We start from the raw sequence: 27,158 nt of genomic DNA, 5'->3' as shown, positions 1-27,158 counted from the left end.
CTGTGGCACTGAGGGAGAAACCTGCCCTGTCCCACTTGGGGACAGGCCTGGCCTTACCTCTCATGCTCTCAGGAGGCTCTGGTGGCTTCAGCTTCTCTCCAAGTGCTGCTGTGTTTGGTAGATCATCACAGGTGGCATCAGAGAGAATATCAGATTTAAAACAGATCCCCCCTGGTTTGCTTGGCAGGGTGGCAAAGGGACACTGGAAGCTCTAGGCAGGTGTCTAGGCTGGGTCACTGGAGCTCTATCTGGTTGAGGATGTGCTGAAGCAGGAAGGAGAGACAAAGTCTCCTCAAATTTAGCATCTCTAAGTGTGAAGAGAGGCAGGAAAAATATTCCTAAGGGGAAGGTGTGGGAGCTGCTGGACAGCTGAGCGTTGGCATGTGGTCCTGGCACTGCCCGGGCACAGAGAGAAGCCAGATCTCTAGAGCACTGCCAAGGCAAGGCTGTCAGCCCTCTTGGCCCCTTGGTGTAGCTCCATCCTTGTCACTGCAGCAGAAGCAGCTCTGCCTCTCTGTGAGCCCACACAGGCCCAGGATGCCGGGATCTGCACAGGAGGGATGCTAAAGCCTATGGCTGGAGTGAGCCACAGCAATCTCAGGTGGGAAAGGGGAGCTGAGCACCAAGGGCAGCTACCAGAGCGTGTGTGTGGTGGGAGCCCTGAGGAGGAGCAGCCTCAGCCTCAACTTTCTCTCTTCAGCCAGAGAAAAACCTCCCAAGGCTCCCACCCAGAGCAGCCACAGAGGAGCCTGAGCCAGGAAATGCATCAGAAGGATCTGAACAACACAGGCCCATCCACTCACAGGGAGATTCTGCTCTACAAACAGGCTCCAGCCTCGTGAGATGACAGCATTTCCATGATCCTCTCTGTTCACACCAGCAGCAAGCTGTGAACATTCCCTTCCACCGCTCACCCTGCTCATCTTTCATGTACAGACTCAGCCCCGAGGCTCGGCCCAGCTGCGTGCAGGGCACAGCCCAGCCCCGAGCTCCTTGCTGGGCAGGAGGAGGAGAGAGCCATGGAAAACACAGATGCAGAGCTAGGAACTACAGCACTCTCTGAGCTGGTTCTCGCTGGCAGGACCCAGCTCAGCCCTGTGGCTCCTACCTTGTGCTCCTGGGCCAGCCTTGGCTGGGGGAGAGCCCACCTGCAGCGGGGCAGCTGCGGACAAGCCGGGGTAGTCTTGCAGTGACCAAAGGGAAAATGGTGTTACTGGGGGAGCTGGAGTCCCACAAGAGCCCTGCAGCATTGCCACAGGGAGGCAGAGCCCCAAATCCAGCACCCAGCCCTGTGCCATGGGGGATGAACTGTGAGGGGCAGTGGGTGCTGAGCTGCCCTGTGCTCACACCTGAGCCTGCACCCCTCTGCTCTGAAACAACACCACACACACCTGGGATGGAGCCACCAAGCCCTGGCTTCCAATCCCAGCCTCCACACCCTCCTTCAGGCTCTGCTGCTCCCTCAGAAACACAAATCAAAGAATTTCCAGCCACCGCAGAGAAGTTGAAGCAGCAAGAAATTGTGTAGCTCACTTGTTTGGTTTCCCTGCAAACCCTCACCCCCACTGGCTCCATCCCCCTCCCCTGCTTCTCAATATTGGTAACAATCTTCAGGTTTGCTAGAAAACAAACCAGGGACTAAAAATTTTAAAAGCCATATTATTAATTTCAAGCTCCAGTTGGGTAACATAAGGAGGAGGAGGAAAAAAAAAAAATCTCTTGATTCTTGCCAAGTTTCAAAGGACAAACCCGAGTAGGAGAGAAATGTGATTTCCCAGCTTCATCAAGGGGATGATAAACAATACAGAATAAAAAAGAAAAAAAAAAAGATTATTTTTTTAATGACAAGCTCTAAGAGAAGGTGATAGACATTGTCCTTTTCAGCTGGAAAGTGGAAACCAATTGATATTAATACGGTGTTAAAGAGAATATGAAAAAATCCCTGTGCAAATTGGCAAGGGTTTAATTAGAGTCACAATAAAAAACAGCCCTGGAGGCATTTTGCTTTTTAGTCATTCACATACACCTCCACTCAATCGCATTTACAGAGCCAAGAAAATTATTAATGCTCATTATCCTGAGAACCTTTCCCTTTGTAGCTCTGGGCCATAATGGATAGTTTTACATTTTGAGAGGGGGAGAGAGACACATTTTGCCCCAGACCCACTTCATAAAAATGGGAAACGATGGGCAGCCCTGATGGAAATTGCTGTTCTTGGTGGCCTTCTGAGGAAGTAGAATAAATTGAACCAAGAAGTCAGTCACATTTCATAGCAAAAACCACTGGGGCAAAGTCCTTCTCAGGGATCCCTTTCCTGCAGGGCCTCCCCAAAGCCAGGCTGTCCTTGCTCAATTTCTGCTGGAGCTTGTGACCACCTAGCAGGGCTCTGTTTTTCCCAGAGGTGAACTGGCACTGCTGAGACTGCCATGAACCAGAGGGAGGAAAATTGAAACAGAAAAAAAAAATTAAAAAGGAAAAGTTTGGGGGTTTTGGTGTTTTGGGTTTTTTTTTTTTTTTGCTTATTTTGAACATGGGAAAAAACGTAACAAATGGCAAGGAAGAAGTTGACAGGTTTCAAGGAAGGCTTTGAAATAACAGAACTGCAGAAGGCAAAGGAGAATAGCACCTAATTCATCCTCCTAAGGGTAACTCTGTGATTTCTCTTCCTTCTCCCCACTTTGGCAGCTTCCCCTGCCTGCAGACCCCATGCCTTGCCCATGAACTCCTCCCTCTCTCCCCTCTCACCAGGCACAGAAAGCATCCTACAGCCTACAGCACGACCACAGCTCCACCTTGACCACGAAAACACCACGAGCAGCCAAAGGAAGCAGATGTCTAGCAGCTCCATGGAACCCAGAGACAACCCAAATCTAATCTACTCCTCTAAGCCTACGTGCCACGCTGCTCCTGCCGAGCTGCACCCACTGCTGTGCGGAGGAGCAGGGAAAAACACGCCGGGCTGCCTTCAGTTACCTGGGTTTTTCTGGGCTTCTGTCACGGGCACTGAGGCAGCAAACTCAGAGGCTGGTCTGATGATGCTTGCTTATGGGGGGAAGCAGAAATTCAGAAATTCAGAGGGCAGAAGACAGTGTGTCAGTTAGGGGGTGGAAGAGCGCAGGGATGGGATGGCAGGACTGGTTTAAATGTCTGGCTTTAGAGCAAGGAGGGATTTTAAAGCTCCTAAAATTCAGAAGTGGGGTTACAACAGAGTATCTCACTTTGGGATTCTGGCTTTAGAGCAAGGAGGGATTTTAAAGCTCCTAAAATTCAGAAGGGGGGGTTACAACAGAGTATCTCACTTTGGGATTCTGACCCTGCTTGGGGGTCACCTTCTTCAAACGTGCCCTACCAGGAGTTCAAGGGGTCACCTTTTTCACAAAGGGTTTCCCTTGGGGCCCAGGTGAATTAGATCTGCAGGCCCTTGGGAATGCCATGGTTTTAAAGAAATACTTTCTGGTTTTCATGGAGGAGGAACTTCTCTGGCCAAAAGCAGATCAGAATTCAGCTGGGCCTTGATTCCCTGTTGCTGGTCAGGGGCACAGAGTGGACTTTGGCATCAAGCCCCTCATGCTGCCCAGGTAAGAGCAGGTCCTTGAGCTGCTGGTGGCCCTGGCTGCCTCTTCTGTGGAGCAGCCCCTCAGGGACACCATCCTGGGCTGGGACCTGGCTCTGCAGAAGCACAGATGGGGATCTGGATGGGGTGAGGAGTGAGGAACTCAGGCCTGTCTGTATCAAGCCAACAACCTGGCAGCTGGGCTGCAGTTTATTAATTTTGTCCCTTGCCGTCAGTTAATGAAAGCAGTAGGAAAGCATTTTCTCTGCCCAGGGAGCAGGTTTTGGAGAAGGGATAAACCCTGAGATGTCTCTCAGGTGCCTCAGAGCAGCCTGGCAGGAGAGGTTACCCCCAGCACCCCAACTCCCCAGAGACACTGTCCTGCCTGTGCCAGAGGTGCCACAAAGGCAGAGCACTGCAAATCATACAAGAGACACACCAAGCAGCTACCCACATGAACACAGCAGAAAATAGCCCTAAAATGTCACTACAGGTGAGCATGGATAAAAATCAGATCAGCCCAAGTGCATTGTGTGGATGTGGATGTGATCACCTGGCCCTGCTGGGGATGGGTGAGCTCCATGCTCACCTCCTCCTGCACAGGTGGATTTGGGAAAGGAGCTCTTCCTAACAGAGCTGAGCTTTGCAATCTTTTTCCAGGGTCACTCCAACTCCATGGAAGTTGGACCTAAACCCTCAGCTCCCTGATTAACTCCTCAAGCAGGGTACTTCCATGAATATATCTATATTTGCATAAACATGCAATCAAGCTTCCTCATCCCTTTGACTGGCTTCTGGCAGCTCCCCCAGACAGACTGTTACTAACATGCTGTGGGTGTAAAACGTCCTCCTGGGAAATATCAGGCCCTGAAAGCATGGCAAAGGGAGGAATGCGTGTCTAATTCCCCCATGAACAGCTTAAAAAAATGTCCTGCTGTTAAGTTTTATCTGCTCATTTCCAAAAGACAAGGAGAAACTGCTGTCTCCTTGTTCAGGGGAGGAGGGAAGGAGGAACCCCCAGAAAAAGGACAAAAGTTTTCCTCCACTGGGAGATTTCAGAAATTAGGAAAGGATGTTTCTGGCACGTGTGTGAACTCCAGCTCTGCACGCTCCTGGGCTGCTTGGACAGCAGCCACCTGGGGAATGCTGGAATTCTGCAACAGGAAAACTGCACCTGCAGTACATCCATGGGTTTGGTGCAGGACTGGGACAACCAGCAAGGACATGGCAAAACCTGTGGGCTACTCTGAGTCTGGTGGCAAGAGGCAGGAGGTCAGGGGTAGAGCAGGATGGGGTACAATTCCCCTCTCCTTACAGAGAAATACGTGGTTTAAATTTATCATGGATGAAAAAACTCTTCCTTGCCTTCCTGCCCTGCTTGTCACGGAGCTGTGAGAGCAGCTGTGCCAGAGACAGCAGCAAACCAGGGCTGCCTGGTGGAAGGTGGACCAAGCCAGGGTGATTTTTATCCATGTCTCTTTATCATCCTACAGAGCAGAGACCCACGGCCACCAACACAGCAGCTGAACGAGGAGCGGAGTCCTGGCTCCTGAGCAGGGCAGGGAGCGTGGCACCCACCTGGCTGGGTGGTGGTGGCTGGTAGGGGGGTGCTGCTGCTGCTGCTGGTGGTTGAGGTGGTGGTTGAGGTGGTGGTTGAGGTGGTGGTGGTGGGTTTTGCAGTGGTGGTTTTTGCAGTGGTGGTTTTTGCAGTGGTGGTTTTTGCAGTGGTGGTTTTTGCGGTGTTTACTCGCTGCGGCCGCTCGTACGCTGACAAGCAAAGAGAAGAGTTGGGAGGCACTTACTGGGGGGGTGGTGGGTTTCCATGCCAGCCTGCACACAGTGAGGCTGCTGCTGCTGCTGCTGGCCTGGACTGGTGACAGATTTCTCAGCGTGGTCACAACTGGGGCACCGGCAGGATTAAGGCGGCGCGGCTCGATGAGGCTCCCGCAGCCAGGGCGTGTGTGTGTGTGTGTGAGCAGGGGCTGCAGCCTGGGGCTGTATCAGCTTACTCTCTTGGTGCAGATATTGGCTTAAATACTTACAGCTCCATCATAAACTAATTGCCAATTAAGCTGAAAGGGGGGATGAAGGCACATCTGGGCAGGGATGGGGTGAGGAGCGGGCGGGAGCTGCCAGGGAGCCCCCAGGCCAGGCCGTGCTCCCACTGCCTGGTGCCCACGTGCCCAGCTGTGCTCCATCCCCTGCTGCCACCCCTTCCCAAATCACCTGGCACCCTCAAAGCCAACCAGGACCATTGGCACCCTTGTTTCTAGTGGCACCCTTCAGATTTTGGGATGGCTGGGGGTCAGCAGAGCCCCAGAGGAGCCAGGAGTGATCCCACCCCAAAGCTCCCCACAACAACCTGACTAAAATAACACTGGGACACAAATTCCTGCTTAACTTACACCTGCTGCCCTCCTGTCCTTGTTTGTCCCACTGCTTCATGCAGATTATCGTGCTTAATTTCATAATAGCCCTGAGCTAGTTTAAATACTTAATTTAGGTCACTTCTAGTCTCCTATGTGGGCTAAATAATCTCTCCTTAACTGGCCTTGGACATAAATCCCTCCTGTCCTCCTCCTGCACATCACTCCCAGCACCCTCCCGGCTTCCAGGGAAACAAAAGTGGTGCTGAGGATGCCAAGCTTTGTAAATGGGAGGGAAAAAAGTTATCACAATGGTTTTGAAGACAAAGGTGAAGAATATTTTGAGCTGTTGAAACATTTATTTCTTAAAAATCCTGAATTACTTAAGGGAGACCTTTAATTTTTAATTGAAAATTTCAAGCAATTCACTGCTAAAAATCTAAATACAGTTCATTTACCCAGAAAACCTGTCCTCCACTATTCTATTAGGTGCATCTTTCTTAATTGCATTTGCATTTCCCTGAAACGATTTCTCCTCCAATTCTTCCCACTTGCCTGCAAACCAAAGAACTCATTATTCATTCAGCTCCCTGATTTGTTTCTTCTGGAGGGGCACTCTGCACCACAACACTCAAACCCAGGCTTCTGCTTACCCAAAACTCCAGGCTCTTTGATATCAAACTACCTCCAGCTTTGTTAAATAAGGAGCACTCTCCTGCCATCAATCTTGCAGCAGAAATCCCTGCTGAGCTCTGCCTTTGCTGCTGACACCTCACAGACATTTGTTCATATGCATACACGTGTACATACAGATGTACACTCACTCTAGATGCTTTTTTATTGATAGCCCAAGGTGACCCAGACTGGGTTCTACACCAAATAATTCACACCCAGCTCCTTCTCAGAGCAGAATTCTGCAGTACTGGGGGGCTAAGGGGAGGGGGACTTCACAGCCAGCACTGGTGATTTTGAAGAGTCTTTTTTTATTTCCTTTCCAGCTGCCATACTAACGAACCTCATGGGGGGAAACCACGCCAGAGGAAGAGGCAAAATGAGGCTGCTGAAGTGAGAGGAAGAAAATATAAGACTCTTTGACAGGACAGAAAATGAGGCACAATTAGGGAAGACTTATTGCCTGGAAAATGATAATGGATAGAAAAATAACCATATTTTTTTTCCTAGTGACATCCACAAGGATCATGCACCGAGGTGTTAAATGCCAGCATTTCAGTCAGGGTTTTACTTACTGCCAAAGGCTGAGCCTGCAGCTGCACCTGCAAAAAACAAGAGGAAGCCCAGTCACTGGAAGCAGGACACCATCAGAAGATCACACAGACACACAACATGGGACTGAGCAGCAGCTAATTAGTGGGGGCTTGCTCACAGGCACATCAGTTTGCTGCTACAGCTTAAAAGCTGCTTTTGTCAAAGCACAGGAACAGCCAGACAACGCTGTCTGGGCTCCTGGCATCTCAAGCCTTTCACCTGGGGAAGGAAAACCAGCCTGGCCCTTGCTGATGGGTTTTGCTGTTAACCATTTCCTTGGGCTGCTGCGACAAAGGACAAGCACACAGGAGCACTGGGCTAAGGACAGGCTTTATGGTCTGAACAATCACAGAATCACAGGGTGAGCTAGGCTGGAAAATACCTTTAAGATCATCTAGTCCAGCCTGTGAGCTAACACCTAAACCATGGCACTGACTGCCACATCCAGTCTGGTTTTTAAACACATCCAAGGGCCTCCCTGCTGTAACACGTGGGTGAATCATGGAAATTCTCAGCTCTGAGTGAATATAAGGCACAGTGATGGAAGAGGCAGGGCTAGCAGGAGCAGAGGGCTTCAGAGAGCTGCCCCTGGAGCAGAGGAAGAGGAGGTTGATGTGGGGAGGAGGAAGCAGCAGAGAGAGTTGGGTGGGGAGGAGGAAGACTGAATGACAGATGGGAAGAGAGATGAATGGGAGAAGGAAGAGCAGAGGAAAAAGGGAAATAGGAAGAGACACAAGGAATGGAGGGGAGGGAAAGAGAGAGAACAGCATGTCTGTGCCTGTCAGCACCAGAAACTCTCCCAGGCTCCTTTGAAGCAATGCAGCTGCTTGGTGGGAGCTGACAAGCTCGTTCCCTTTCAAAGAACCTGCTCGTCTACCAGCCCTGGCACACACAAAACATTCCTGTCACGGCCTTCGGAGCCTGAATTTCAGCTTTGATCATCTTAAAGCACATAAATCTTTCAAAAAATTTGGGGGGAGGGAGAGAAAAGATTCTCTTTGGTAATGCTCAAAGCTGCTGCTTGAAAGGCTGGAGTGGCTACTGTGGCTTGGTGACATTTAAACAAGTTTGCTAATGTGGAGTGGACAGGAGCCCAGGAGGAACCAGCCCATCTGTGGTGCCTCCTGCCCCAATTCCCGGTGGGAATGCATCCTGCATCTCGTCTGTGTGCTGCCACCGCTGTCAGAGCCGTGTTCCTGCAGCAGCTGGAGGAGGCTGGGGCTGTGCAGGGGCCACCAGCAAGCACAGACAGCATCCAGAGAGCAGCCAGCACTCCTGCAGCTGAGCAGAGCCAGCCCACAGTGCTCAACAACACCTTTGTCAAAGGACAATAACTGGCATTGCCCTGAAGCCATGGTTATACCTTAGCCTAAGGTCATCATCCTTGTTGTTGACCATCATTAGATTCACCACCACTCCTCTGCCAGCAGCCAGCACATCACCCCTGCATCCACCAGATCCCTTCACTTCTCTGTGTACCCAGACAGGGCAAGAACCCATTTCCCTTTGGAAAGCTGAGCATCCTGCCCTGATTCGAGCTGGAGAAGGACAAAATGAGCTCCTGCTCCCCTCTGTGGGTGTGGTGCAGCCCAGGGCAGGGCTGCAGGTTACTCACATGCATTGGGGGACCCGTTGGGGAGAGGCAGGTAGGAGCCTGCTCGCCAGGACCGGGAGCGAAAGTTCTTCTTGCACTTGCCACAGTCCTGGCCCGTGGTGTTGTGCTCACACTCACACTGCAGGCTGCCCTCTTTGAAGGTGCACAGGTTGGCGTGGAGGTTGCATTTACACCTGGAGGAAGAAGACAGGGAAGAGCTGTCAGGTGTTGCTGCTGCTCCTGCTTGCCTCCAGCACAGTGCTGAAAATGTGCTGAGGCCAGGCTGGGCACCCCTTCCCTGCTGCTCCTGCAGGATTTTCTCACTGAACTCAGCAGTTTTCCCCAGGTGTCTGGTGCTGGGGTTCAATGTCCACCTCCTCACCCAGGGCAGATCTGCAGCCTCTCATCCAAGATGAGACACCTCACTCCCACTGTCTAGCTGAGGAGCACAGCCTGTTTGATGGCAGGTCAACATCTGCAGCTAAAACAGCAGGAAGAAGTCCCCCACATGTCAGACTGTTACAGGAATCTGGGTAATGACCTCAGATGGAGGCTTTGACTTGGAGACAGTGTCTGGCTTTGGATGGAGGAGCTGGGCTAACCCTGGTGGCACTCAACCCTTGCCCCCTGTGCACTGTGCCAGAGCCAGCAGCATTTTCTGTGCACATTTTCTCCCGTGATGTGAGGCTGCCCAGCACAAACCCTCCTCCCTCCATGCAGCACAGCCCCAGCCTGCTGTGACCAAAATAACACAGACAACAAGCCACCACCAGCATCCACCAGCTAGTCCCCCCCTCATCAGAGAAGGCAACAACTAAAAACGCTATTCAGCAATTTGCAAACATTAAGAAACTTTTAATGAGCTGTAGTGCAGTATGCAGGGAATAATTATCTCTGTGCACAATAATTCCTGTTGCTCAGGCTCTGGAGGTGACTTGTGCAGAGCGCAGAGCCTGAGCCCATAACTCACACGTGGCTCTGGTGACTCCTGGGCTCGAGCTGAGGCCATCAGACAGAGACTTTGGGGACCAAAACATCTCATTTCATTCCAGACAGCCGATCCCTAACCCAGCCTGACGGTTTTCCCTGCTTTGTGCAATAATTTACACTCTCAGAAGGAGAAGCATTAGAAAACAGTAATGCTGTGCCTTCTGTGCAGGGGTGGAGAAGTCTGATGGGGCAGCACTTCCTTTTACAGGGCTCAGGAGATGCAGAGCTGAGGGAACGAAACAGGAAACATGGCCTGCTGCTCCTTGTGCTCTGTCTGCACTGGGATAAACAGCCTGGATTAGGCTGGAGCTGGGAGTCTGGTGCTGATGCTGTGCATGCCCCCCACTCCTGGTGCCTCTCCCCTCTCCCTTGGAGCCCCCCAGAAGCTCCCCAGGCACCTGCCTGAGCCCCTGAGGCCGCCTTTGCCGTGCTCTCCTCACGCATGGCAGGATAAGCTGACCTCATGTATGATTTCTTCCTTTCCTCTCCCTCCCCTCCCTGTCCTTAATTCTAGCAAACCCCTCTCAGAGGCTCAGCATAAGCTGGATGAACAATCTCTCCCTGTCTTACAACCCTGCCCTGTGTCTGACCAAGCAGAGGAGGGAATTTTGCAGCCTGTAAAAGGGAGGGAAGAAGAAAACGTGGCTCAGGGAGCAGAGGCAGGCTCAGCGTGCTCCACTTTGTGGAGATGCAGCGTCACGGCTGGCAGCACCAGCAGCCCTGCTGCTCTGGGACTGAGCCACCAGCCCACAGCCAGGGCAGGGAGGTGGCTTTGGCTGGTGCCTGCAGCCAGGGGGATGCTGCATTTCACATGCTGCTGGTCCCCTCTGGCTCTGGTGAGGAAGGGTTTGGGCTGAGCTGTGGCACAGGCGCTGCCCAGCCCCGGGGTGCTGCGGAGCCTGGCTCTGAATTACTCAGTGTCCACACAGCCTGGCCTCCTTCTCTCGCTTCAAAAGCAGCAGACAGAGCAAAGCAGGCGGGGATAGTGTGGTAAAGCAGGTTAAAGCAGGTCAGAGCCTCACCACTGCTGCTCTGGGCCCTGCCTGAATGGGGTAACAGCTCCAGGAGCTGCAGCTCTCCTCCCTCCTGCTCTGATGGGGTGAGGGGATGGGGCAGCTCCAGGGCACAGCCTCAGCATCCCAGGAGGGGTGTAGGAGCCCCAGGGGAGTGGGTGCAAGGGTGGAAGGGACTGTCACAGCCCTTGTTTTCCCTGAAGTTTGGGATGAGCTGGAGGGTGGTGCTTGGCTCCAGCGTTTGACCCTGTGAGTCACAGACCAGTGACAGCGGGTACATCAGCCCTGGGTGGCCACAACCTGGTCCCCAGGGTGGCCTGAGGCAGCTTCAATCATGTGTGGCACATCCTTGCTCCTGGCAGGAGCCAAGCAGACATGTTGGGCTGCTTCTGCCTCCGGGAGGGGCAGGAGGGCGAGACCCGTTCAGCATTAATTTGGCTCCAGCTACAAATCCTCCTCCCTGCAGCAGCACCTGGCCTTGCTGAGGCATGGCTGTGTGCAGGAGGGTCCCAAGGCTCTGCTCCTGCACACACAGGAGGGTGCAGGAGGGTCCCAAGGCTCTGCTCCTGCACACACATGGCTCCCTTGCTGCTGGGGAGGGCTGGGGGCCCAGCACCAGCTCCTGGGACAGCCCAGCTGCCTCCTGCCCAGTGGGATGGGGACAGGGAGGAGATCATGGGTGTCCCCCAGCCAGGTGTGACAGAGCACTGCTCTTCCCAGGGGAGACCCTCGCTTCCTAATTGGTGTAAACAAGGCAAATTGAGTCGATAGGAAGCAGAGGCAGTGTTCACCTCACCTGCCTGTGCCTGGGTCACTGATTTTTCTCACTGCTAGGCCCTTTGCCACTGTGCAAAAGTTTTGTTTTCTGAAGAATCAATTTTACCAGGGAATTGCTTTCTGAATTTGACCTTTGAGGATCATCAATCTAAGCAGGGAGCTGTAACCCCAGCAGGCTGACCCCACAGCACAGCACTTTTCAGCCCAATCAATCAGGCTGCATTATTTAATGGTGAACAGCTGAGCACCCTCAGCCAGCCCCATTTTGGGCAGAGGTTTCTGCATCCTGCCCTTCCTGCAGCTCGGGCTCAGTGGATCAGCTTCAACCCCTTCCTCAGGCTCCTGTGCCTCCTCCTCTGGGCCCACAGCCCAAGGACAATGGTCTGTGCCTGCCTTTCCCCAGCCAAGACTCAGCTGGTGGAGGCTGGAGTAAATGGCATCAGCCCAGTCCCCTGGGTGGGAGCTGCTCATCCTCCTCGGCGCCCAGCCACGGCAGGAAGGAGAGGATGAAGGGAAAGGTTAGGAGCTGCTTAGCAATGAGGCTTAAAAATCAGCAGCGGGGCAGACACCTGCTCTGTGTCCTGCAGAAGGGAGCCGTGGCCCTGCTCCAGCCCCGGGGCTGCTCCAGCAAAGTGCTGGTTGCAATATGGTCTCTCTGGCTCTGGAGGAGATCTGGGGAGCTGGGAGTGTTTCTGCTCCGTGGCTCGTGGGTCAGGGCTGTGCTGACAGTCAGCATGGGTGGGGAGCAGCCCCAGCAGCACCCTCGGGCACCAGGGACACCCACCCTGGCCCAGGCTGGCAGGAGGTCACACCCTGCACTTGGCACCAACAGAAACTGGCTCACGCTGCTCCCAGCAGGAGTGGTGGGAGCAATGTGTGCCCCAAGATGTTACAGACTGCACAAAGGGGTATTTATGAGTTTATTTTAGTGCAGGTCATCCAGCTCTCCTCAGAGTGGTGCAGTGTGGTTCTGATGCTGCCAATGCCTCCACCAGGGAACATCACGGAGCTTGGAGCACTGAGGAAAGTTTACAGGAAAGTGTCCTTTTTTTCCCTTTCTTCTTTGCTTTTTTTTTTTTTTTTTTTTTTTTTTTTTTTGTTGTTGTTGTTGTTGGGTTTTTTTTCAGCCATAAAGAACACTTTTCTGCAATTCTCCATGTCAGCATCCTGGAGGTCACAGCAGTGAGCTGCTGGAGAGGTGTCTGGTGCCAAGCCCACGTGTGAGGGAAGGAGATGCCCACACACAGGAAAGGGGAGAGTGCAGCAAACCTCCCTCTGTGCTGGGAGTGGGAAAACAGCCCCCTTTCCCTGAGCTTTCATTAATAATGACTTTTGAAGTAATTTTAAAAAGCCATCCCAGCCCTTTGTTTTCCTTCCAAGGATTCTTACTTGTTTCAAAACCCCTTTTCTGTCCTCAACCCCACTTGCAGAGCAGGGAAGTGAGGCAGAGAAAGGCAAAGAGCATCTCCTCATCCCTCTGCCTTCCTGCAGGGATGGGGCAGCCTTGGGGTGTGGTTGTGTTTACAGGGGTCTGAGGATGAGGGAAGAGACAAGGATCTGATTTCATGTTTTAGAAGGCTTGATTTATTATTTTAAGATATATATATCTTAAAATTATACTAAAAGAATAGAAGAAAGGATTTTATCAGAAGGCTGGCTGAGAATAGAAAAAGAAAGAATGATAACAAAGGCTTGTGACTTGGACAGAGTCTGAGCCAGCTGACTGTGATTGGCCATTAATTAGAAACAACTAACATGGGTTAATCAAAGATTGTTGCATTTTATAGCAGCAGGTAACTATTGTTTACAGTTTGTTTTTGAGGCTTTTTAGCTTCTTAGGAGAAAAAACCCTAAGGAAAGGATTTTTCAGAATACCTGTCTGTGACACTGGGGTGCTGGCACCCCCTCAGACCCGATGCAGTGACACTGCTGGGGGAACTGATGGCTGAGGACCTTGAGAGCTGCTCCATCTCCCATGAGACAGCCCTGACTGCCCTGAGCTCCTCAAAAACCCCAGACATGGAGCAGCAGAAGGTCACCACCTCCAGCCCATCCTGCACCCTCCTCTCCAGCAGGATGCTCTGCATGGCCACAGGGATGCTCTGGAGACTGCTGGTCCCGTCCTGCTGGGTTCCAAACCATCACAGCCCTGTCTTTTCCTCCCCCTGGGCTTGGCTTTGCCCCCTGCTCCCTTTCTGCTGGGGAGAGGCAGCTCGGAGAGCCGCTAATGACTGCGGGCCGGAGGAAGGCTCCTCAGAGCTGCTTTCCCCTGAATTGTTTGCTCTCGCTGTAATTGATGAGCCTTTAATGAGTCTCACGGGACGATGTGTTTGAAGGGAGCTCTTTCCTTGCTGTCCCCAAGGAAAAGGATGTTTCAACTGATCTGGGCTCTCGGGGAAACATGAATAACTCTTCTCCATCTCCCTATTGTCATCCCCAGCGCTGCTCACAGCACGCCCAGCCATCACTTACCCACCTCTGCCTGCTCTTTTGCAACTCTTTTGGCAGCTCAGCAAAAGCAGGGAGCAAATCTTTTGGGCAAAGCATAACGGGTGCTGAGCTTGGATTGTTTCTGGCCCATCTGTGCGTGTGGAAGCAGGTAAAAATAGCTTCTAATGGCTGGGCCATGGAAGAAGCACAGTCCCTTTGTGGAGAGCATTTATATCAGGATTTGCCTGGCGGGGAGATCGCTCTGGCAGGGGTTTGCTGTGGCCAGTCCTGGAGCAGGGCTCAAGGGATGAAGATGGCAATGGTGGCTCATCCCAGGAGCAAGGCTGGGAGCTTCCCTGAGCCCCTGATCCAGGGGCTGAAGAAGAGAAAAAAAGCTATTTTAACATGTTGGTTTTTTCAGCTTGAACCAGGTGAGAAGCTTCTGGCTTTCACTACTTTGTGCAGAGCCAAAGAACTGAAAAAACGCCTGAGTTAGGTCAGAGGGTTGTGAGCAGGTTGTTTTCCTTGTGGGTTTTTACTTTTGGTTGTGTGGTAGGGACGGGTGAGTCCTCCCAGCAGGAAGGAACCCTCCTCGCTGCCCTCTGAAATGATTTGAGGTTTGGGTTACAAAGATGAGACAATTTAAAAGATGCCAAAGTGGAGAGCACGCTGGCTGGCTGTTCCCATCCGAGAGGCTATTTATTTTAAATAAGTTGACACTCACCAGCTGTCAAGATCCTGCTGACTGGTGGAACATTATTTATATTCAAAGCTGCCTTAAAAAGCAAACACAAAACCAAACTTCCCCATTAGGGGGTCGGCCAGCAGAAGGGAGGAAGGGTGAAGAGGACATAACATGAAGATGTGAACATAAATATTTGCAGAGTAATGTGTATAAATGCTCTTGGTTTTTCTCCTGGAATGCAATAATGCTTGCAATTGAGTTCATTGGCCAAATTGAATTTGGGCTCCTGTAGAAGTCTCTTTATATTAAGTGCTTTAACATACATCACCTTCTCAGTCTATCGATGAAATTCTATTATCCGCTCAGGGCCGGACACAGCTCGGCAACAAAATCGGAGGAGGAATAAAACCCTTCACAAACCAAAGCCAGGAGCAGGTAATAGGACCTTGGGCATCTGTCTCTGGCTATTGACAAAGTGTCAGCAGTGTCTGGAGGAGGGAGGAGCTCTCTGGGCTTCTCCCTCCCTCCCACTCAGAGTTTCCTCCCCACCTTGCTGCAGTGGGAGTCGAAACCTTTGCAGGACTCCAGCAAACAGTTGCTGCACATTAACTTAATTTAACTGTATGACCAAGAGCAAGGTTTTGCTGGAACTCAAGCTAATTCCAGCCTGGAGGAATGCCAGGGAAGCTCAGCCATCCAGCTCTGGGGCTGCCCAGCATGGAGGCGAGGACAGGAACACTGCTGGCACAGGCCTGGCTGTCCTTGACACGAGGATGCTGCTGCTGCCTCCTGGGACCCGAGTTCTGTCTGCCAGGAGCTGCAGGAAGGAGCAGGGACGGGCACAGGCAGTGCTTGCCCTGGTTTTCATGGTCATCCCAAAGCTGCCAAGTGTGGGCAGCAGCTGGCTGAGGGCTGCAGGGGTGTTTGGATTGTTCTGGGGGATGTTTGGGTGAGCCTGTGGCTGTTCTGGGAGTGATGCCCCTGCACTGGGATGGAGCAAGCTCAGCTGGGGAAGCCTCTGCTCTCACAGATCATTCACCCCAGGTCCTGCCTGTTCCTCTCTGGTGCAGATCCCACCCTGCTCCTCAGGGAGAGATGTTCACAAGCTACCACACAAAATCTGAGACCCTCAGCAAGAGACTCTTCCACAGACCGAACCTTTTCTCCAATTTAAAGACAGCTTTGCTGGAGAAGTCAAGATCAGCTGGAAGGTCTCCCACAATCGAGCCAGAAGAAGGAATGTCCAGCCAGGGCAAAGCAGCTCAGGGGTAGCTGGGATGTGCTTTGTGCTGGCACCCCTGGTTTGAGCTGAGCTACAGCCACAGGGGAAGTGCACTGAGCTGCCTTCATTGAGAGAGGGAGGCAGTGACCAGGAATTCATTCATCTTTAGCAGCAATGCAGCATCAATCGCATCTCAAAACTCACCACAAATGCAGAAAAATACATCCCCTGCATGTGGGTACCACTGACCATTTCCAGCTCCTTTTATTGCAGGAGGTGCTTTTGGGGTGGCCTTGCTCCTGCAGGTCTGGAGTGCCTGATCCTGGCTGTGGCACCAGGATAACAGCCTGGCCAAAGCTGTTCTGCTCCACCAGCACCAACTCTCCAAGTCATGTGGAGAGAGAATCCTCCTGGAGAGCATCCATGCAGGAGACTGCACTGAGAACACACCAGGGGAAGAGGCAGGGGAGCACAAAGGGCCTTTCCCTTCAATTTTTTGGTGTAAGGAAAGCCTAAGAAGAGCAATTGGAGGAAAGGAAATGTCACTTCAAAACCAGAAACCTCATCTTGCTGGTGCCTCTTTGGCCTGAGCACAGCCTGAGAGGAGGCTCTGTTCCTTGGAGCTGCTCAGTGATGAGGGATGCTCCCTCCTCCTGCCTTCCTCCTGGGACTGCTCATCACCAGCAGGATGGACAGACAGACAGACAGTGCACGCACTGGGGCAGGGCAGGACAGAGGGGAGAAATCCTAACAACCAGCCTAAAATTGATTCACTTCTGCTCAATCTGATTTCTCCTAACTGGATCCACATGTCCTGGCCATGGCACATTAACTTCAATTACAGCTTATTAATGTCTCCGTGATGGAGCGTGCCCTGCTGAGCACGGCGCTGACTGACGTTCTGAAGGGGAGGAAATTACTCCAGAGAGACCCCAGAGTGCCATGGAAGCACAGCCAGTGGCTCTCACCACAGCCCTGGCAGCCAGGGAAAGCTCATTCACCCGTGCCTGAGCTCGCTGCTGCACCGAGGAGAAAATTAAGCAGTGAATAGAGAGATCTGTGGGGAAAAGTCCTTCCACTTCCCTTCCCCAGCCTGCCTGGCACACACACAGCACACAGACCAAGGGCTTGCTTGTGTCTATTCCTGTCCTGACTCTCCTGCATCTCCAGTTACTCTGCAGATCAATAGGGACAGGATGGGAGAAGAAAAAGGGGGGGGGGGGGGATAAGAAAAGAAAAAGATACTGAGAATAAAGAGAGTAAAAATAAACTGTCAGCCATGAGCAGAGAGATGGACCTGGCTGAGGCTGTGGGAGACCCTGAGGGAGCAGCCCACTGTCCCCATGCCCAGGAATGAAGCAGTGACCCCCAGGATTCACCAGGTCCTCTGGCCTACAGGACAAGGGAAGGCAGAAAACTCTTTCCCCTTGTCCCCATGTCCTTTGCTCTCTTTCTGCTCTTCCCAAAAGCTCTGGGAGGTGGTGGTGAGGGGTTTTCCTCGGTGTGAAGGATGGGGGCCAGGAGTACATGGGCTGAGGGTTTCTCAGAAAGATCTGAACCCACCAGGTAAGGCTGCAGCACAAGAAATCACCTGGACTCGTGGTCTGCTCTGAGGGCAAAGTGTTTTCTCTTCCCTTGACCATGAACTCCAGCTGGAAATGAGCTGCCAAGTGCCTCATCACCCTGAGGGCACTGCCAAAATCCCGGTGTGGTACAGGGACACAGGCAATGTCACACACTGAGGGCACACCCTGCCCCACACTGTGGCCAGGCACAGCTCTTTCAGCCCCTGGGGCTGCTCACTCTGCTCTCCAGGTGAAATTTCCTGGCTGTGTTTTGCCCTTGACCCCTCATTTCTTCACAATCATCTTCCCTCTTGTTTCCATGCCCCCTATAGTGGATCCCTAACACCACCCCACTTTTACCCAGGCACTTTCCTGCTGTTCCTCCACCACGTCCTGGAAGATGCACTGTGTGTCCATCCCCATCCCTGCCCACCCTGCCTCCCCCCTTCCCTGCACAGTGCTCCTGTCAGGCTCACATTGATTTCTCCTCTCTTCCCCTCAATAACCCATCCCTTGTTGAGCCATACACTAGATTTAATTTGGTTTTAGTCCCTGCACTGTAACTGGCTTTGCTTACAGCTGGAATTAGATTGCTTTTCAGTGCAAAAACCTGCTTGCTGGGACTGGAATAATCACAGGAGCAGAGTTAATTCACAGGGAGCTTCTCCATCTTATACACCACTTATCCACAGCTCCTCAGCTGCTCACCTTCCCTGCCCTGCACCCATGGGGGCTGGAAAAGTCAGCAGAGGACAGGACTGACTTCTTCTCTGTACAGGATGAGCGTCCTTCTCTCCTGGGAACCAACCCAGCAAGCTGAAGCAGCGCAAGCAGCATCATCCTGTAGCTCAGAACTCGGGAGTTCGGGCTGACAAAAGCAGATTTCAGCGCTTTCCCTGCTCCCAGCCAAGGAAACCCCCTCTCCTCGCGGCGGCCCTGCAGGATTTGCTCGGGGTGTGCCCAGGAGGCTGCGGCCGGGCAGTTTCTGGGGAGCGGAGCCAGGAGCGGAGCCGGAGCCGCTGCGCTGCAGCAGCCGCGGGCAGGCGGCCACGGCGGCACCGCGCCAGCGCCGGGAGAGCCCGGCGGGCATCGGCCAACAAACCCCGACCTGTCTCGGCTTGGCCCCGGCTAAAAAGCAGCATTGCAGCTTGCACGGGGCGCTGGCAGCCCGGCCGTGCCCGCCCCCAGCTGCCCTCGCGGTGGATGTGGAGTTTTGGACGTCTCGTAGAGGTTGCGACTGCTCCAGCCCTGGGTGTGTTTGGGAGGGTTTTTTCTTCCCCTTCCCTAGCTGCCTCTTTGCACAGAGCTTTTAGGGATTTTCTGTCTTGAACCAACCTCTGTTTCTATTAAATGGTATTAAATTTGGCCATTAAAAAGCGGATGGGGGGGCTGGGGACGGGGGAGGAGGACAACTGAGAGCAAGGTGCTGGTCTGGGGAGAATCCAGCACGGCCTCAAGGCCAAAGTACTGAAGCAACAAATCCTGCCCAAGACAGGCAGGAAAGGTAAACGGCTCAGAGGAGGAAGGAGTTCACGGGACACCAAGGGTATTTTAACTCTTTGAAGCATCAAGCATCCCCAGGCTGCTGTGGGAGCAGTAGCAAGTCCTTGGTTATCTGTGCTGATCCTGGAAGCCAAAGCTCATTGCACAAACACTGACATCAAACACTGAGTCCCAATTTATCAGACACATGTGGAGGTGCTCTCCCACTCCTCTGCCCACATGCCTGAGCCCCCCAGGGCTCTCCCTGAGCAGTCCCCACAGTGGGCACCCCAAAATGCCCCCAGCCCAGCTGAGAGCCACAGCTGCTCATCCCAGACAGGCACCATGCCGTGAGAAAGACCCTCACTGCTGCCTCCTGCCTGCCCTGGCGGGTGGAAAGGGCTCTCCCATCCCTCACTGCAGCTTCCTTCCCCTTGGAGCCTGTTCAAAGCCAGCCTCGGTGGCACCTGCAAACATTTCTGCTTGCAAGTCTCAGAAGCAAACTGTTTGGAACCGATACAAACGGCTCCTCTGTCGCTGTGGTGATGCTTGTTAGCATGGGGTGGGTGATGGGGAGATTTTTCCCCTCTCTCCTGTAAGTCTCTCACAAGCTGGATGGGAAATCGGCCATCTCGGCACTTTTCCACCTTACTTTGCTTTTTCGGTTGATGTCATAATGTAACATATGGCATCGTATAGAGAAATGAGAAACAAAGCCCAGGAGAAACAAACCCCCTCCTGCTTCCTCTGCCCCAGATGTGTCAGGGGGTTTACCCTTACCCCAAACTTCATCTGACAGGGCTGGGGCTGCTCAGGGTGGGCAGGACTGAGTGGGGATGACCCACCCTGCTTGTACTGGCAGGGAGCTGGAGTTTTGTGGGGTGAGCCTCATTCCGTGCCCCATATCCACCAGCATCACCCCTGAGACACCTGGGCAAAGGCTGGCTGTGTTTGTACAGCTGGGACAGGGGATTGGAGGGAGCTCAGACCCTGAGTGTCCATCCAAGCCTCATCCCAGCTCCCCCAGCACCAGCTGCAGGAGGACACAGCCCTGGAGGTGCCCCTGCCATTCCCTGCAAGGACACACCTGCTGCTCTGCCTGGGGGGAAGGGGTGTTAGAGGGACAAATGGATATCTCTGGGTCGATAGAAACGCTGATGGCTCAGTTTTCCAGCAAGGATCCCTCCAAGAAGCAACACCCAGAGAAACCCAGCAGCCGTTACCTGCCGGTGACTTCGATGTTGGAGACGGCGTAGAAATACTTGTACAGGTTCTCCCTCTGCACGTAGGTGCCGCCCAGGGCGGGCCTCAGCAGCCTCATGCGCAGGTCGGTGACGGTGAAGAAGTCCTTGAGCCCTTTGGCGCTCTCCAGCCGCGTGTACAGGTTGTCCATGTTCTTGAGGTCGGGGCCGGCGAAGATGGCGAAGCGATCCCGCACCTCAAACCGGACGGTCTTCTCCTTCTTGGAGCCCGCCCAGCGGGAATACTCCTCGGTGCAGAGGACCCTGTTGGCACTGGTGGTGGAGAGGTCCCGGACCCTCCTTGCTGGCATGCTGAAGGCCTCCATGCAGTCGTCTGCATAATACTGGTACGGGTGCCAAGTCCTCCCGTTGTCCAGGGACTTCTCCAGCATCATGATGGTGGGGCGCCCGTACTCGAAGGTGATGACGATGTCGTCGGTGAGCTCGATGCTCTTGTTCCAGGACAGGGTGATGTTGGCCAGCAGCGGCTCCGGGTACCGGCGCCAGGTCACGCTCTGCCAGTAGGTGGCCAGGCCCTCGTCCTCGCTGTCGAACATCAGCTTGGGCGGGTGCGCCAGGTCGGGGTTGGAGGCGTCGCACTCGTCACTGCACAGGTACGGGTTCTCCTGGAACGACAGCAACGGTCACTATTGGAACAGTTACCAATATCGTGTATGGGACATGCCTGAGCTTGGCTGGCCCTTGCTGCTTGACCAGATAGCGGCAGCTGTGGTGTTTCACCCCAGAGACACTTTTGACTGGCTGGGTGTGTGGTGTTTGACCCCACAGACACTTTTGGCTGGCTGGGTGTGTGGTGTTTCACCCTACAGACACTTTTGGCTGGCTGGGTGTGTGGTGTTTCACCCCACAGACACTTTTGGCCGGCTGGGTGTGTGGTGTTTCACCCCACAGACACTTTTGGCTGCCTGGGTGTGTGGTGTTTCACCCTACAGACACTTTTGACTGGCTGTGTGTGTGGTGTTTCACCCCACAGACACTTTTGGCTGCCTGGGTGTGTGGTGTTTCACCCCAGGGACACTTTTGGCCGGCTGGGTGTGTGGTGTTTCACCCACAGACACTTTTGGCTGGCTGGGTGTGTGGTGTTTCACCCCACAGACACTTTTGGCTGGCTGGGTGTGTGGTGTTTCACCCCACAGACACTTTTGGCTGGCTGGATGTGTGGTGTTTCACCCCTTGGCTAGCTGTGTGCTTCAGCTGGGCACATGGAGACAAGTTCAGGCATTCAGGAGCTCTGGTGGCTGTGGATGGAGCTTTCCCTGTAACAGGGGCTGCTCCTCAGGGTTACCTCTGGCAGAGAAGTTTTAAGGTGACGGTGAAGGAAAGGAGTCGGTTCTGATGCGGGGTTTGGATCCAGAGCTTTATTCTGGCCCTCAGGCCTCTGAATGCAGCAACAGCTCCAACAGAACTCCCCAACCCCATGGTTGCTGTTCCTTTTAACCCTGGGGAGAGGGGCAGGGAAGGAACATGGGGACCACCAACCAGGTAGGGGGGGAGGTCTCAAGGGACAAAGGACACCTGGATGGCCCAATGTCCCTCCAGGAGTGGAGAGCATCTTTTGAATTCTGCCAATCACCTTTCTGGAATGCCAGGATTGACAGACAGCGCTCAGCAGGGGTCAGGGTGTGGAAAGGAGGGATGATCGACACACATGGGCAAGGAATCTTCAGGGAGAAACCTGGGGTATCTGAGGCAAACCATGACATCACACCACAACAGGTCCCCTGAGAGGAAAGCAAAGCCTGGGCACGACGTGGGCAGTGTGGGCACACGGGCCTGGGTTGGGCTGCTTGGGTCAAGCCTGAACTGCTGGGCTGGGCTGGAGGGTTCCAGGGCTCTGGAGGATGCTGGTTCTGAGTGAATTTAAGGCAGAAAGATGTGGCTTTGCCTCAGCTCTAAGAACGGCTGAGCTGCTTCCTTTGAAAGGCCCTTTGGGAAAGGGCTTTTCAATTTGGCACGGGGCAATTTTCATAGAAAGCTCCTTGCCTGAGATGGTCTCTGAGAAACCTGGGTTAAGCTTGGCTGATTTACAAGCCTACAGAAAACTGTGCTCATCCCTGCAGCCTTGGAGGAACTGAATGGCTGCAATCCCCCAAGCACAGCCCTGCCTCTCATGGCTCCTGATGCTGAAAAGGTTGGGACAGCCCAGTGCCAGCTGTCCCAGTGCCTCTGAGCACAGCTGGAGGAGGGAAACCCAATTTCTCCAGCTCCAAGCTGGGACAGAATTGAGCAGTAGCAGAGAGAGCAGGGATTTGTGCTCCTGGTGCCTTGGTCCTCACCTACCCACAGGGAACAGGGTGGGAAGGATGGTTCATCCCATCCAGGTGACAATGTCCACTGCCTCCAGGCCTGAGCAGTGGGACAGAGCATCCAGCCATCCCATTTTGCCCACACAGCCAGGCTGCTGTGTTTTGCAGGGACAAAAGATCTCTTTAACCTCCCCATGCCCACGTGCTGAGCTGCACTAGGACACAGTGTCAAGGTCGTGTTGAAGTTTTGGGGGTGGGCAGCTGTGCCAATGCATTTATTGCTCACCCATATGTTTGTCAAAGCCCAGCACCACTGCCCTGCAGCCTCTGCCTCCAGGAGTGAGCACATGGCTCACCCCTGCCTTGGGGATTGTGCATGGCTGTGTTCTCCTGGGTACAGACCACAAAAAACTCTGCAGCACACTGCAAATCCGCTTTTTTTTTTGCATATGAAGCATCTCTTTGCTGTCACTTTGCCTCCCTCTCAGAATCAAAATCCAAAGGATTGGGGAGGGAGAGGGATTGGTATGACAGCGGGCTCTGCTGCTGTGGGACCCTGCTCAGGAAGGCAGAGGCACCTGGCAGAGGAGGAGGAGGAGGAGGTGATAAAGCAGCTGGAGCTGCTCAGAGCTGCTGCCTGGAGGTGAGGATCCTGCTGGAGGCGAGGTCTGGCTCTCCTGAGCACAGCAGCTTTCAAGGTAAGGCCGAGCTGGGTGCTGTGCTCTGGTTTGTGGGTGCTCTGTGCATGGTTGGGAGCCATGGGGAGGTGCTGTGTGTGGGATCAGCGTGTTCCTGCCTGCCCTGGGGGCTTCCTGCAGTGCCAGGGCTGTGCCAGGGTGTGGGGAGCAGACACTGGTACCTGGAGGCTCCAAAAATGACTGCAGGCTGGATCTGAGCAGGCTGGGTGTGTCTGGCTGCTGCAGGTGTGGGAAGAGGCTGCTCCTGTGTCCATGGCTGGCTTGGACCCAGGGAACTGCTGGAGTCTGAGTGCTGTGAACAGTTTTTAGGGTGCCCTGGGCACAGCCAGGCACAGCAGAGGAGGGGATCTGGCTGGTACAAGAGGATGCTCTCAGGTGCAAAGTGGGGCTGTGCTTTGAGCGTGGAAACTTCTGAGTAACACAAGGTGCTCTGGAAAATCCTAGCTTTGCCATCTCCAGCCAGGCAGCCAAAAGTCTTGGAAATGACTTAGAGCTTCTCCACTCCATGTGTGTAAAATGGGCCTTTGGTGCCTCCTCAGAGCTCAGAGATGTGCACTGTTTGCAAAGTCAGCGGAGGCCACAGCACCCAGGAGCCCTGAGAAACTCCTGAGGACACAAATAATTCTGTGTCTGGAGCAGCATGTGAGCAGCACAGTGTAAATAAGGCAGGAGGCTGCTCTGTCAGCACAGGGGGAAAACAGAGCAGTGAGTGGCTGATCTGTAGGTGAGAGCCAGGCTCCTGTGCAGGGCAGGCAGCCCTGGGGACACAAGGGACTCCTGTAAACACAGCACACGTTGTGTCTGTGTTGTGTGCACGAGGCAAAGCAGCACGTGAGAAAAACAGGTCAAAACTCAAAGTGTTTTCAACCCAGTCTTGCTCTGACACACCCCTGCCTGGCAGTGAGGCTGCAGAAGCTGTGCTGGGGTTTGTTTCTCCTGTCACAGCCTCAGCTTGGGCCATGTGTGGCTTTTGTCACCTCTGTGTGTGCTGGAAGGAAGGGCTGGGACTGGAGCTGCTGAGTGCCCACCCTGCAGCAGGGAGGTTACTCACAAACAAATGCTTGGGTTGATGTTTTAAAATCAAATAGCCGAATTATTTATTTATTAAGTTAGTTAGTTTGCAGCTGTGATAACGGAGCAAGGGAAATCAGTGGAGTGCTCAGGCTTGCTTTGGTGGGTGAGGTTAAGAAGTGAGGGCACCCCACGACCCCCTCAAAGAAGGGGAGATGCCAGCTGGGCTGTGCTGGGGCTCTGAGCCACTCTGGGGGGCCCTCTCCTGCCACAACAAGCTGTTCTGGAGTAGGGATTAAAAAACCCTGAGATATTGACATATTTAATATGCTCTCCTGACTCGTCACGTTCAGAGGAATTGTTTACCTCTGCTAATGAGACACAGCTTCCTGCTGGGGGATGGAGCTGCCTCTCAGCTCAGCTTTACAGTGGTGGCTGAGGGAAAAGGCACAAAAATCCCCCTCAGCTGAAGTGCTGGGGGCTCTGAGTGTGTTTCCTGTGCTGAGGCAACATATTGTGTTGCAGTATGGTCCTCCTGTCAATGTGGCCATACAGATGGCTTAATATGACAGCCCTGAAAAGACCATCCCAGAGGTCCATTTCTGCCACTTGTGTGAAGGAGAGTGCAGCAGGTGGAGGATTGGCTTGGGATGGCAGCAGAAAATACCCTGATAAACCTGCCCTGCTGCTCAGTGGCTCTGTCTGAGCAGAGTTTGTGTCTCAGAGCTGTCCTGGCAAGAGAGCTCTTGCCATGAGCCTTCCTGTCCTTGTGTGCAGCAGGCACAGCCCTTGAGCTGGTGTGAGATGAATCTCTGGGTATTTGCCCCCTGAGCTGGTGTGAGATGAATCTCACTGAGGATTTGCCCCTTGAGCTGCTGTGAGATGAATCTCACTGGGTATTTGCCCCTTGAGCTGCTGTGAGATGAATCTCACTGAAGATTTGCCCCCTGAGCTGGTGTGAGATGAATCTCACTGATTATTTGCCCCCTGAGCTGCTGTGAGATGAATCTCACTGGGTATTTGTCCCCTGAGCTGGTGTGAGATGAATCTTGCTGGGTATTTGCCCCTTGAGCTGGTGTGAGATGAATCTCACTGAGTATTTGCCCCCTGAACTGGTGTGAGATGAATCTCACTGGGTATTTGCCCCCTGAGCTGGTGTGAGATGAATCTCACTGAGTATTTGCCCCTTGAGCTGCTGTGAGATGAATCTCACTGGGTATTTGCCCCTTGAGCTGTGCCCAGCATGGCCATAGTGGCCACCTCCAGGGCTGGGGATGATGCTCCTATCTCCCAAAGCTTTCTTTGGAGTGGCCAAATTAAACAAACAAAGGGTTCTGTGATGAAACCACACTAAGGCAATATTACCCTGACAAAAGGCTGGCCAGGATAGGAGGTGTGACAGATTTCCCAGGAGCAGTGAGGGGAGCAGCTGAGTCTGATCCAGCATGATCCCCCTCCCCATGTCCTGTCTGGAGGAACAGGGCTGGCCCTGGGAGGGTCCTGGCAGGTCAGGAGCAGGGAGCAGAGGAGTGCAAACCCTGCCATATGCTCATCCCAGAGAATGAAGGTGCACAATCCCTGCTGGCTCCCGTGTATCCCAGCCTGGGAATGTGCTCAGCTCAGCAGGCAGCACCCCCAAAGATCTCCTGAACCATCCTGGTGCTCTGGGGAGGCAAATGGCTCGAGAGGTGCATGGTTGTAACAGGGCAAACACAAAAATAACCTGCAAGTGACAAGGTGGGGGAGAGCCTCAAAAGCCACCGAGTGAGTCACACCACTACAGCTTCCTCTGCTAAAATGAAGTGTTCCTTTTTGGGGTTAGGTTTATTGAGTTGTCCTTCCTCTGTGGGATGCTTGATGCCTTTTCTGCTGGGGGGGTGGTTTGGAGTCAGCCAGGAGGGCAGGGGGGAGCGGAAACAGATGGCCACATTTTGGCTGCTCCCCTGGTCCTGGTAAGATCAGATATAGCACTATTGAAACAATTCCAGGTATTATTTTTGAATCTGGTTTCCTCCTCCAAGCTCTGTGTCCTCCAAAGAATCTGTCCAAAGTCTTGAGATATTTAAGTCTTCAATCTAAAAGTCAGGATGCATTAGCCAGGCAAACTTGGTCTCAGTGAGCTTAAAATAAACCAGTTCACTTTGAGTCTCACGCTATTAAATCAGTCGTGAGTGTCCTCACAGCAACTAAACATTGCAGATTTCAGCCTCTCCAGCTCTTCTGGTTGGGCACCTTTTGGGGTTTTTGCAGCCTTGCTTAGCCTCAGCTCAGACCAAAAGGGCAAATCTCCAGGGGACAAACTGTGAGAGCCTCGTTGAGGACACGGCGTCCTAAAAAATGGCATCATGGTGAGGTTGTGCTCTGTGAGCCAAATCATAGAATGGTTTGGGTTGGAAGGGACCTTTAAAGGTCATCTAGTCCAACCCCCTGCCATGGGCAAGGACATCTGCTAGGCCAGGCTGCTCAAAGCCCCCTCCAGCCTGACCTTGGGTGTTTCCAGAGAGGAGACATCCATCACCTTTGTGGTTTTACCATGCCACTATTTTATCACACTCTTTACAAAAGTTTTCTTCCCTACAGCTAATCTGAATCTGCTCTCTTTTAGTTTAAAGCCATTCTCCCTTGTCCTAACACTACAATTCATAATAAAGAGCCCTCCCCATCTTTCCTGTAGACCCTGGGGCTCTGAATCCTCCTTGTAGGGCTGCTCCTAGTGCTTCATCCCCAGCCTGGGGTGACACTGGGGGTTGCCCTGCTCCAGGTACACTCAGGAGGGTCCCATGAGCCCAGTCCTGGAGCTGGAATTGTGTCCCAGCCCTGGTGCCTGCTGACCCAGCCCTTGGGTTTTGCCCCCTCTTGGTGCCTGGAGTCAGTTCTGGGCAGAAATGCTGCAAAAGGGATTTTCTGAAGGTGACAGCAGAGACTTGCTCCTTGAGGAGGGTTTCTTAAGAAACAAGATATTGGTCTACAAAGCAGGATGACAGGAATCCAGGATGC

The 27,158-nt window shown here is 53.2% G+C and overlaps 1 protein-coding gene across 3 annotated transcripts in view; it reads right to left on the bottom strand.

The window, feature by feature from the left end:
* NTNG2 (netrin G2) overlaps nucleotides 1–27,158 on the bottom strand; it is a 50,077-nt gene that overhangs the window by 6,255 nt on the left and 16,664 nt on the right. For 2 of the 3 annotated variants that reach the window (XM_077189302.1, XM_054646499.2), the window contains exons 3-5: nucleotides 20,168–20,811; nucleotides 8,802–8,974; nucleotides 7,168–7,194 (exon numbers count right to left, since the gene is read on the bottom strand). In XM_077189302.1, the coding sequence (XP_077045417.1) occupies nucleotides 7,168–7,194; nucleotides 8,802–8,974; nucleotides 20,168–20,811 (844 nt within the window). Of the gene's footprint in view, nucleotides 1–57; nucleotides 133–2,974; nucleotides 3,044–5,132; nucleotides 5,322–7,167; nucleotides 7,195–8,801; nucleotides 8,975–20,167; nucleotides 20,812–27,158 lie in introns of all 3 variants that reach the window. The other variant, XM_077189303.1, reaches the window with a different exon arrangement.

The sequence above is a fragment of the Agelaius phoeniceus genome, chromosome 21 (assembly GCF_051311805.1).
Source record: "Agelaius phoeniceus isolate bAgePho1 chromosome 21, bAgePho1.hap1, whole genome shotgun sequence".
Classification (NCBI taxonomy): domain Eukaryota; kingdom Metazoa; phylum Chordata; class Aves; order Passeriformes; family Icteridae; genus Agelaius; species Agelaius phoeniceus.
The sequence above is the reverse complement of the archived record's forward strand: the minus strand, read 5'-3'. Positions and strand labels throughout refer to the sequence as shown.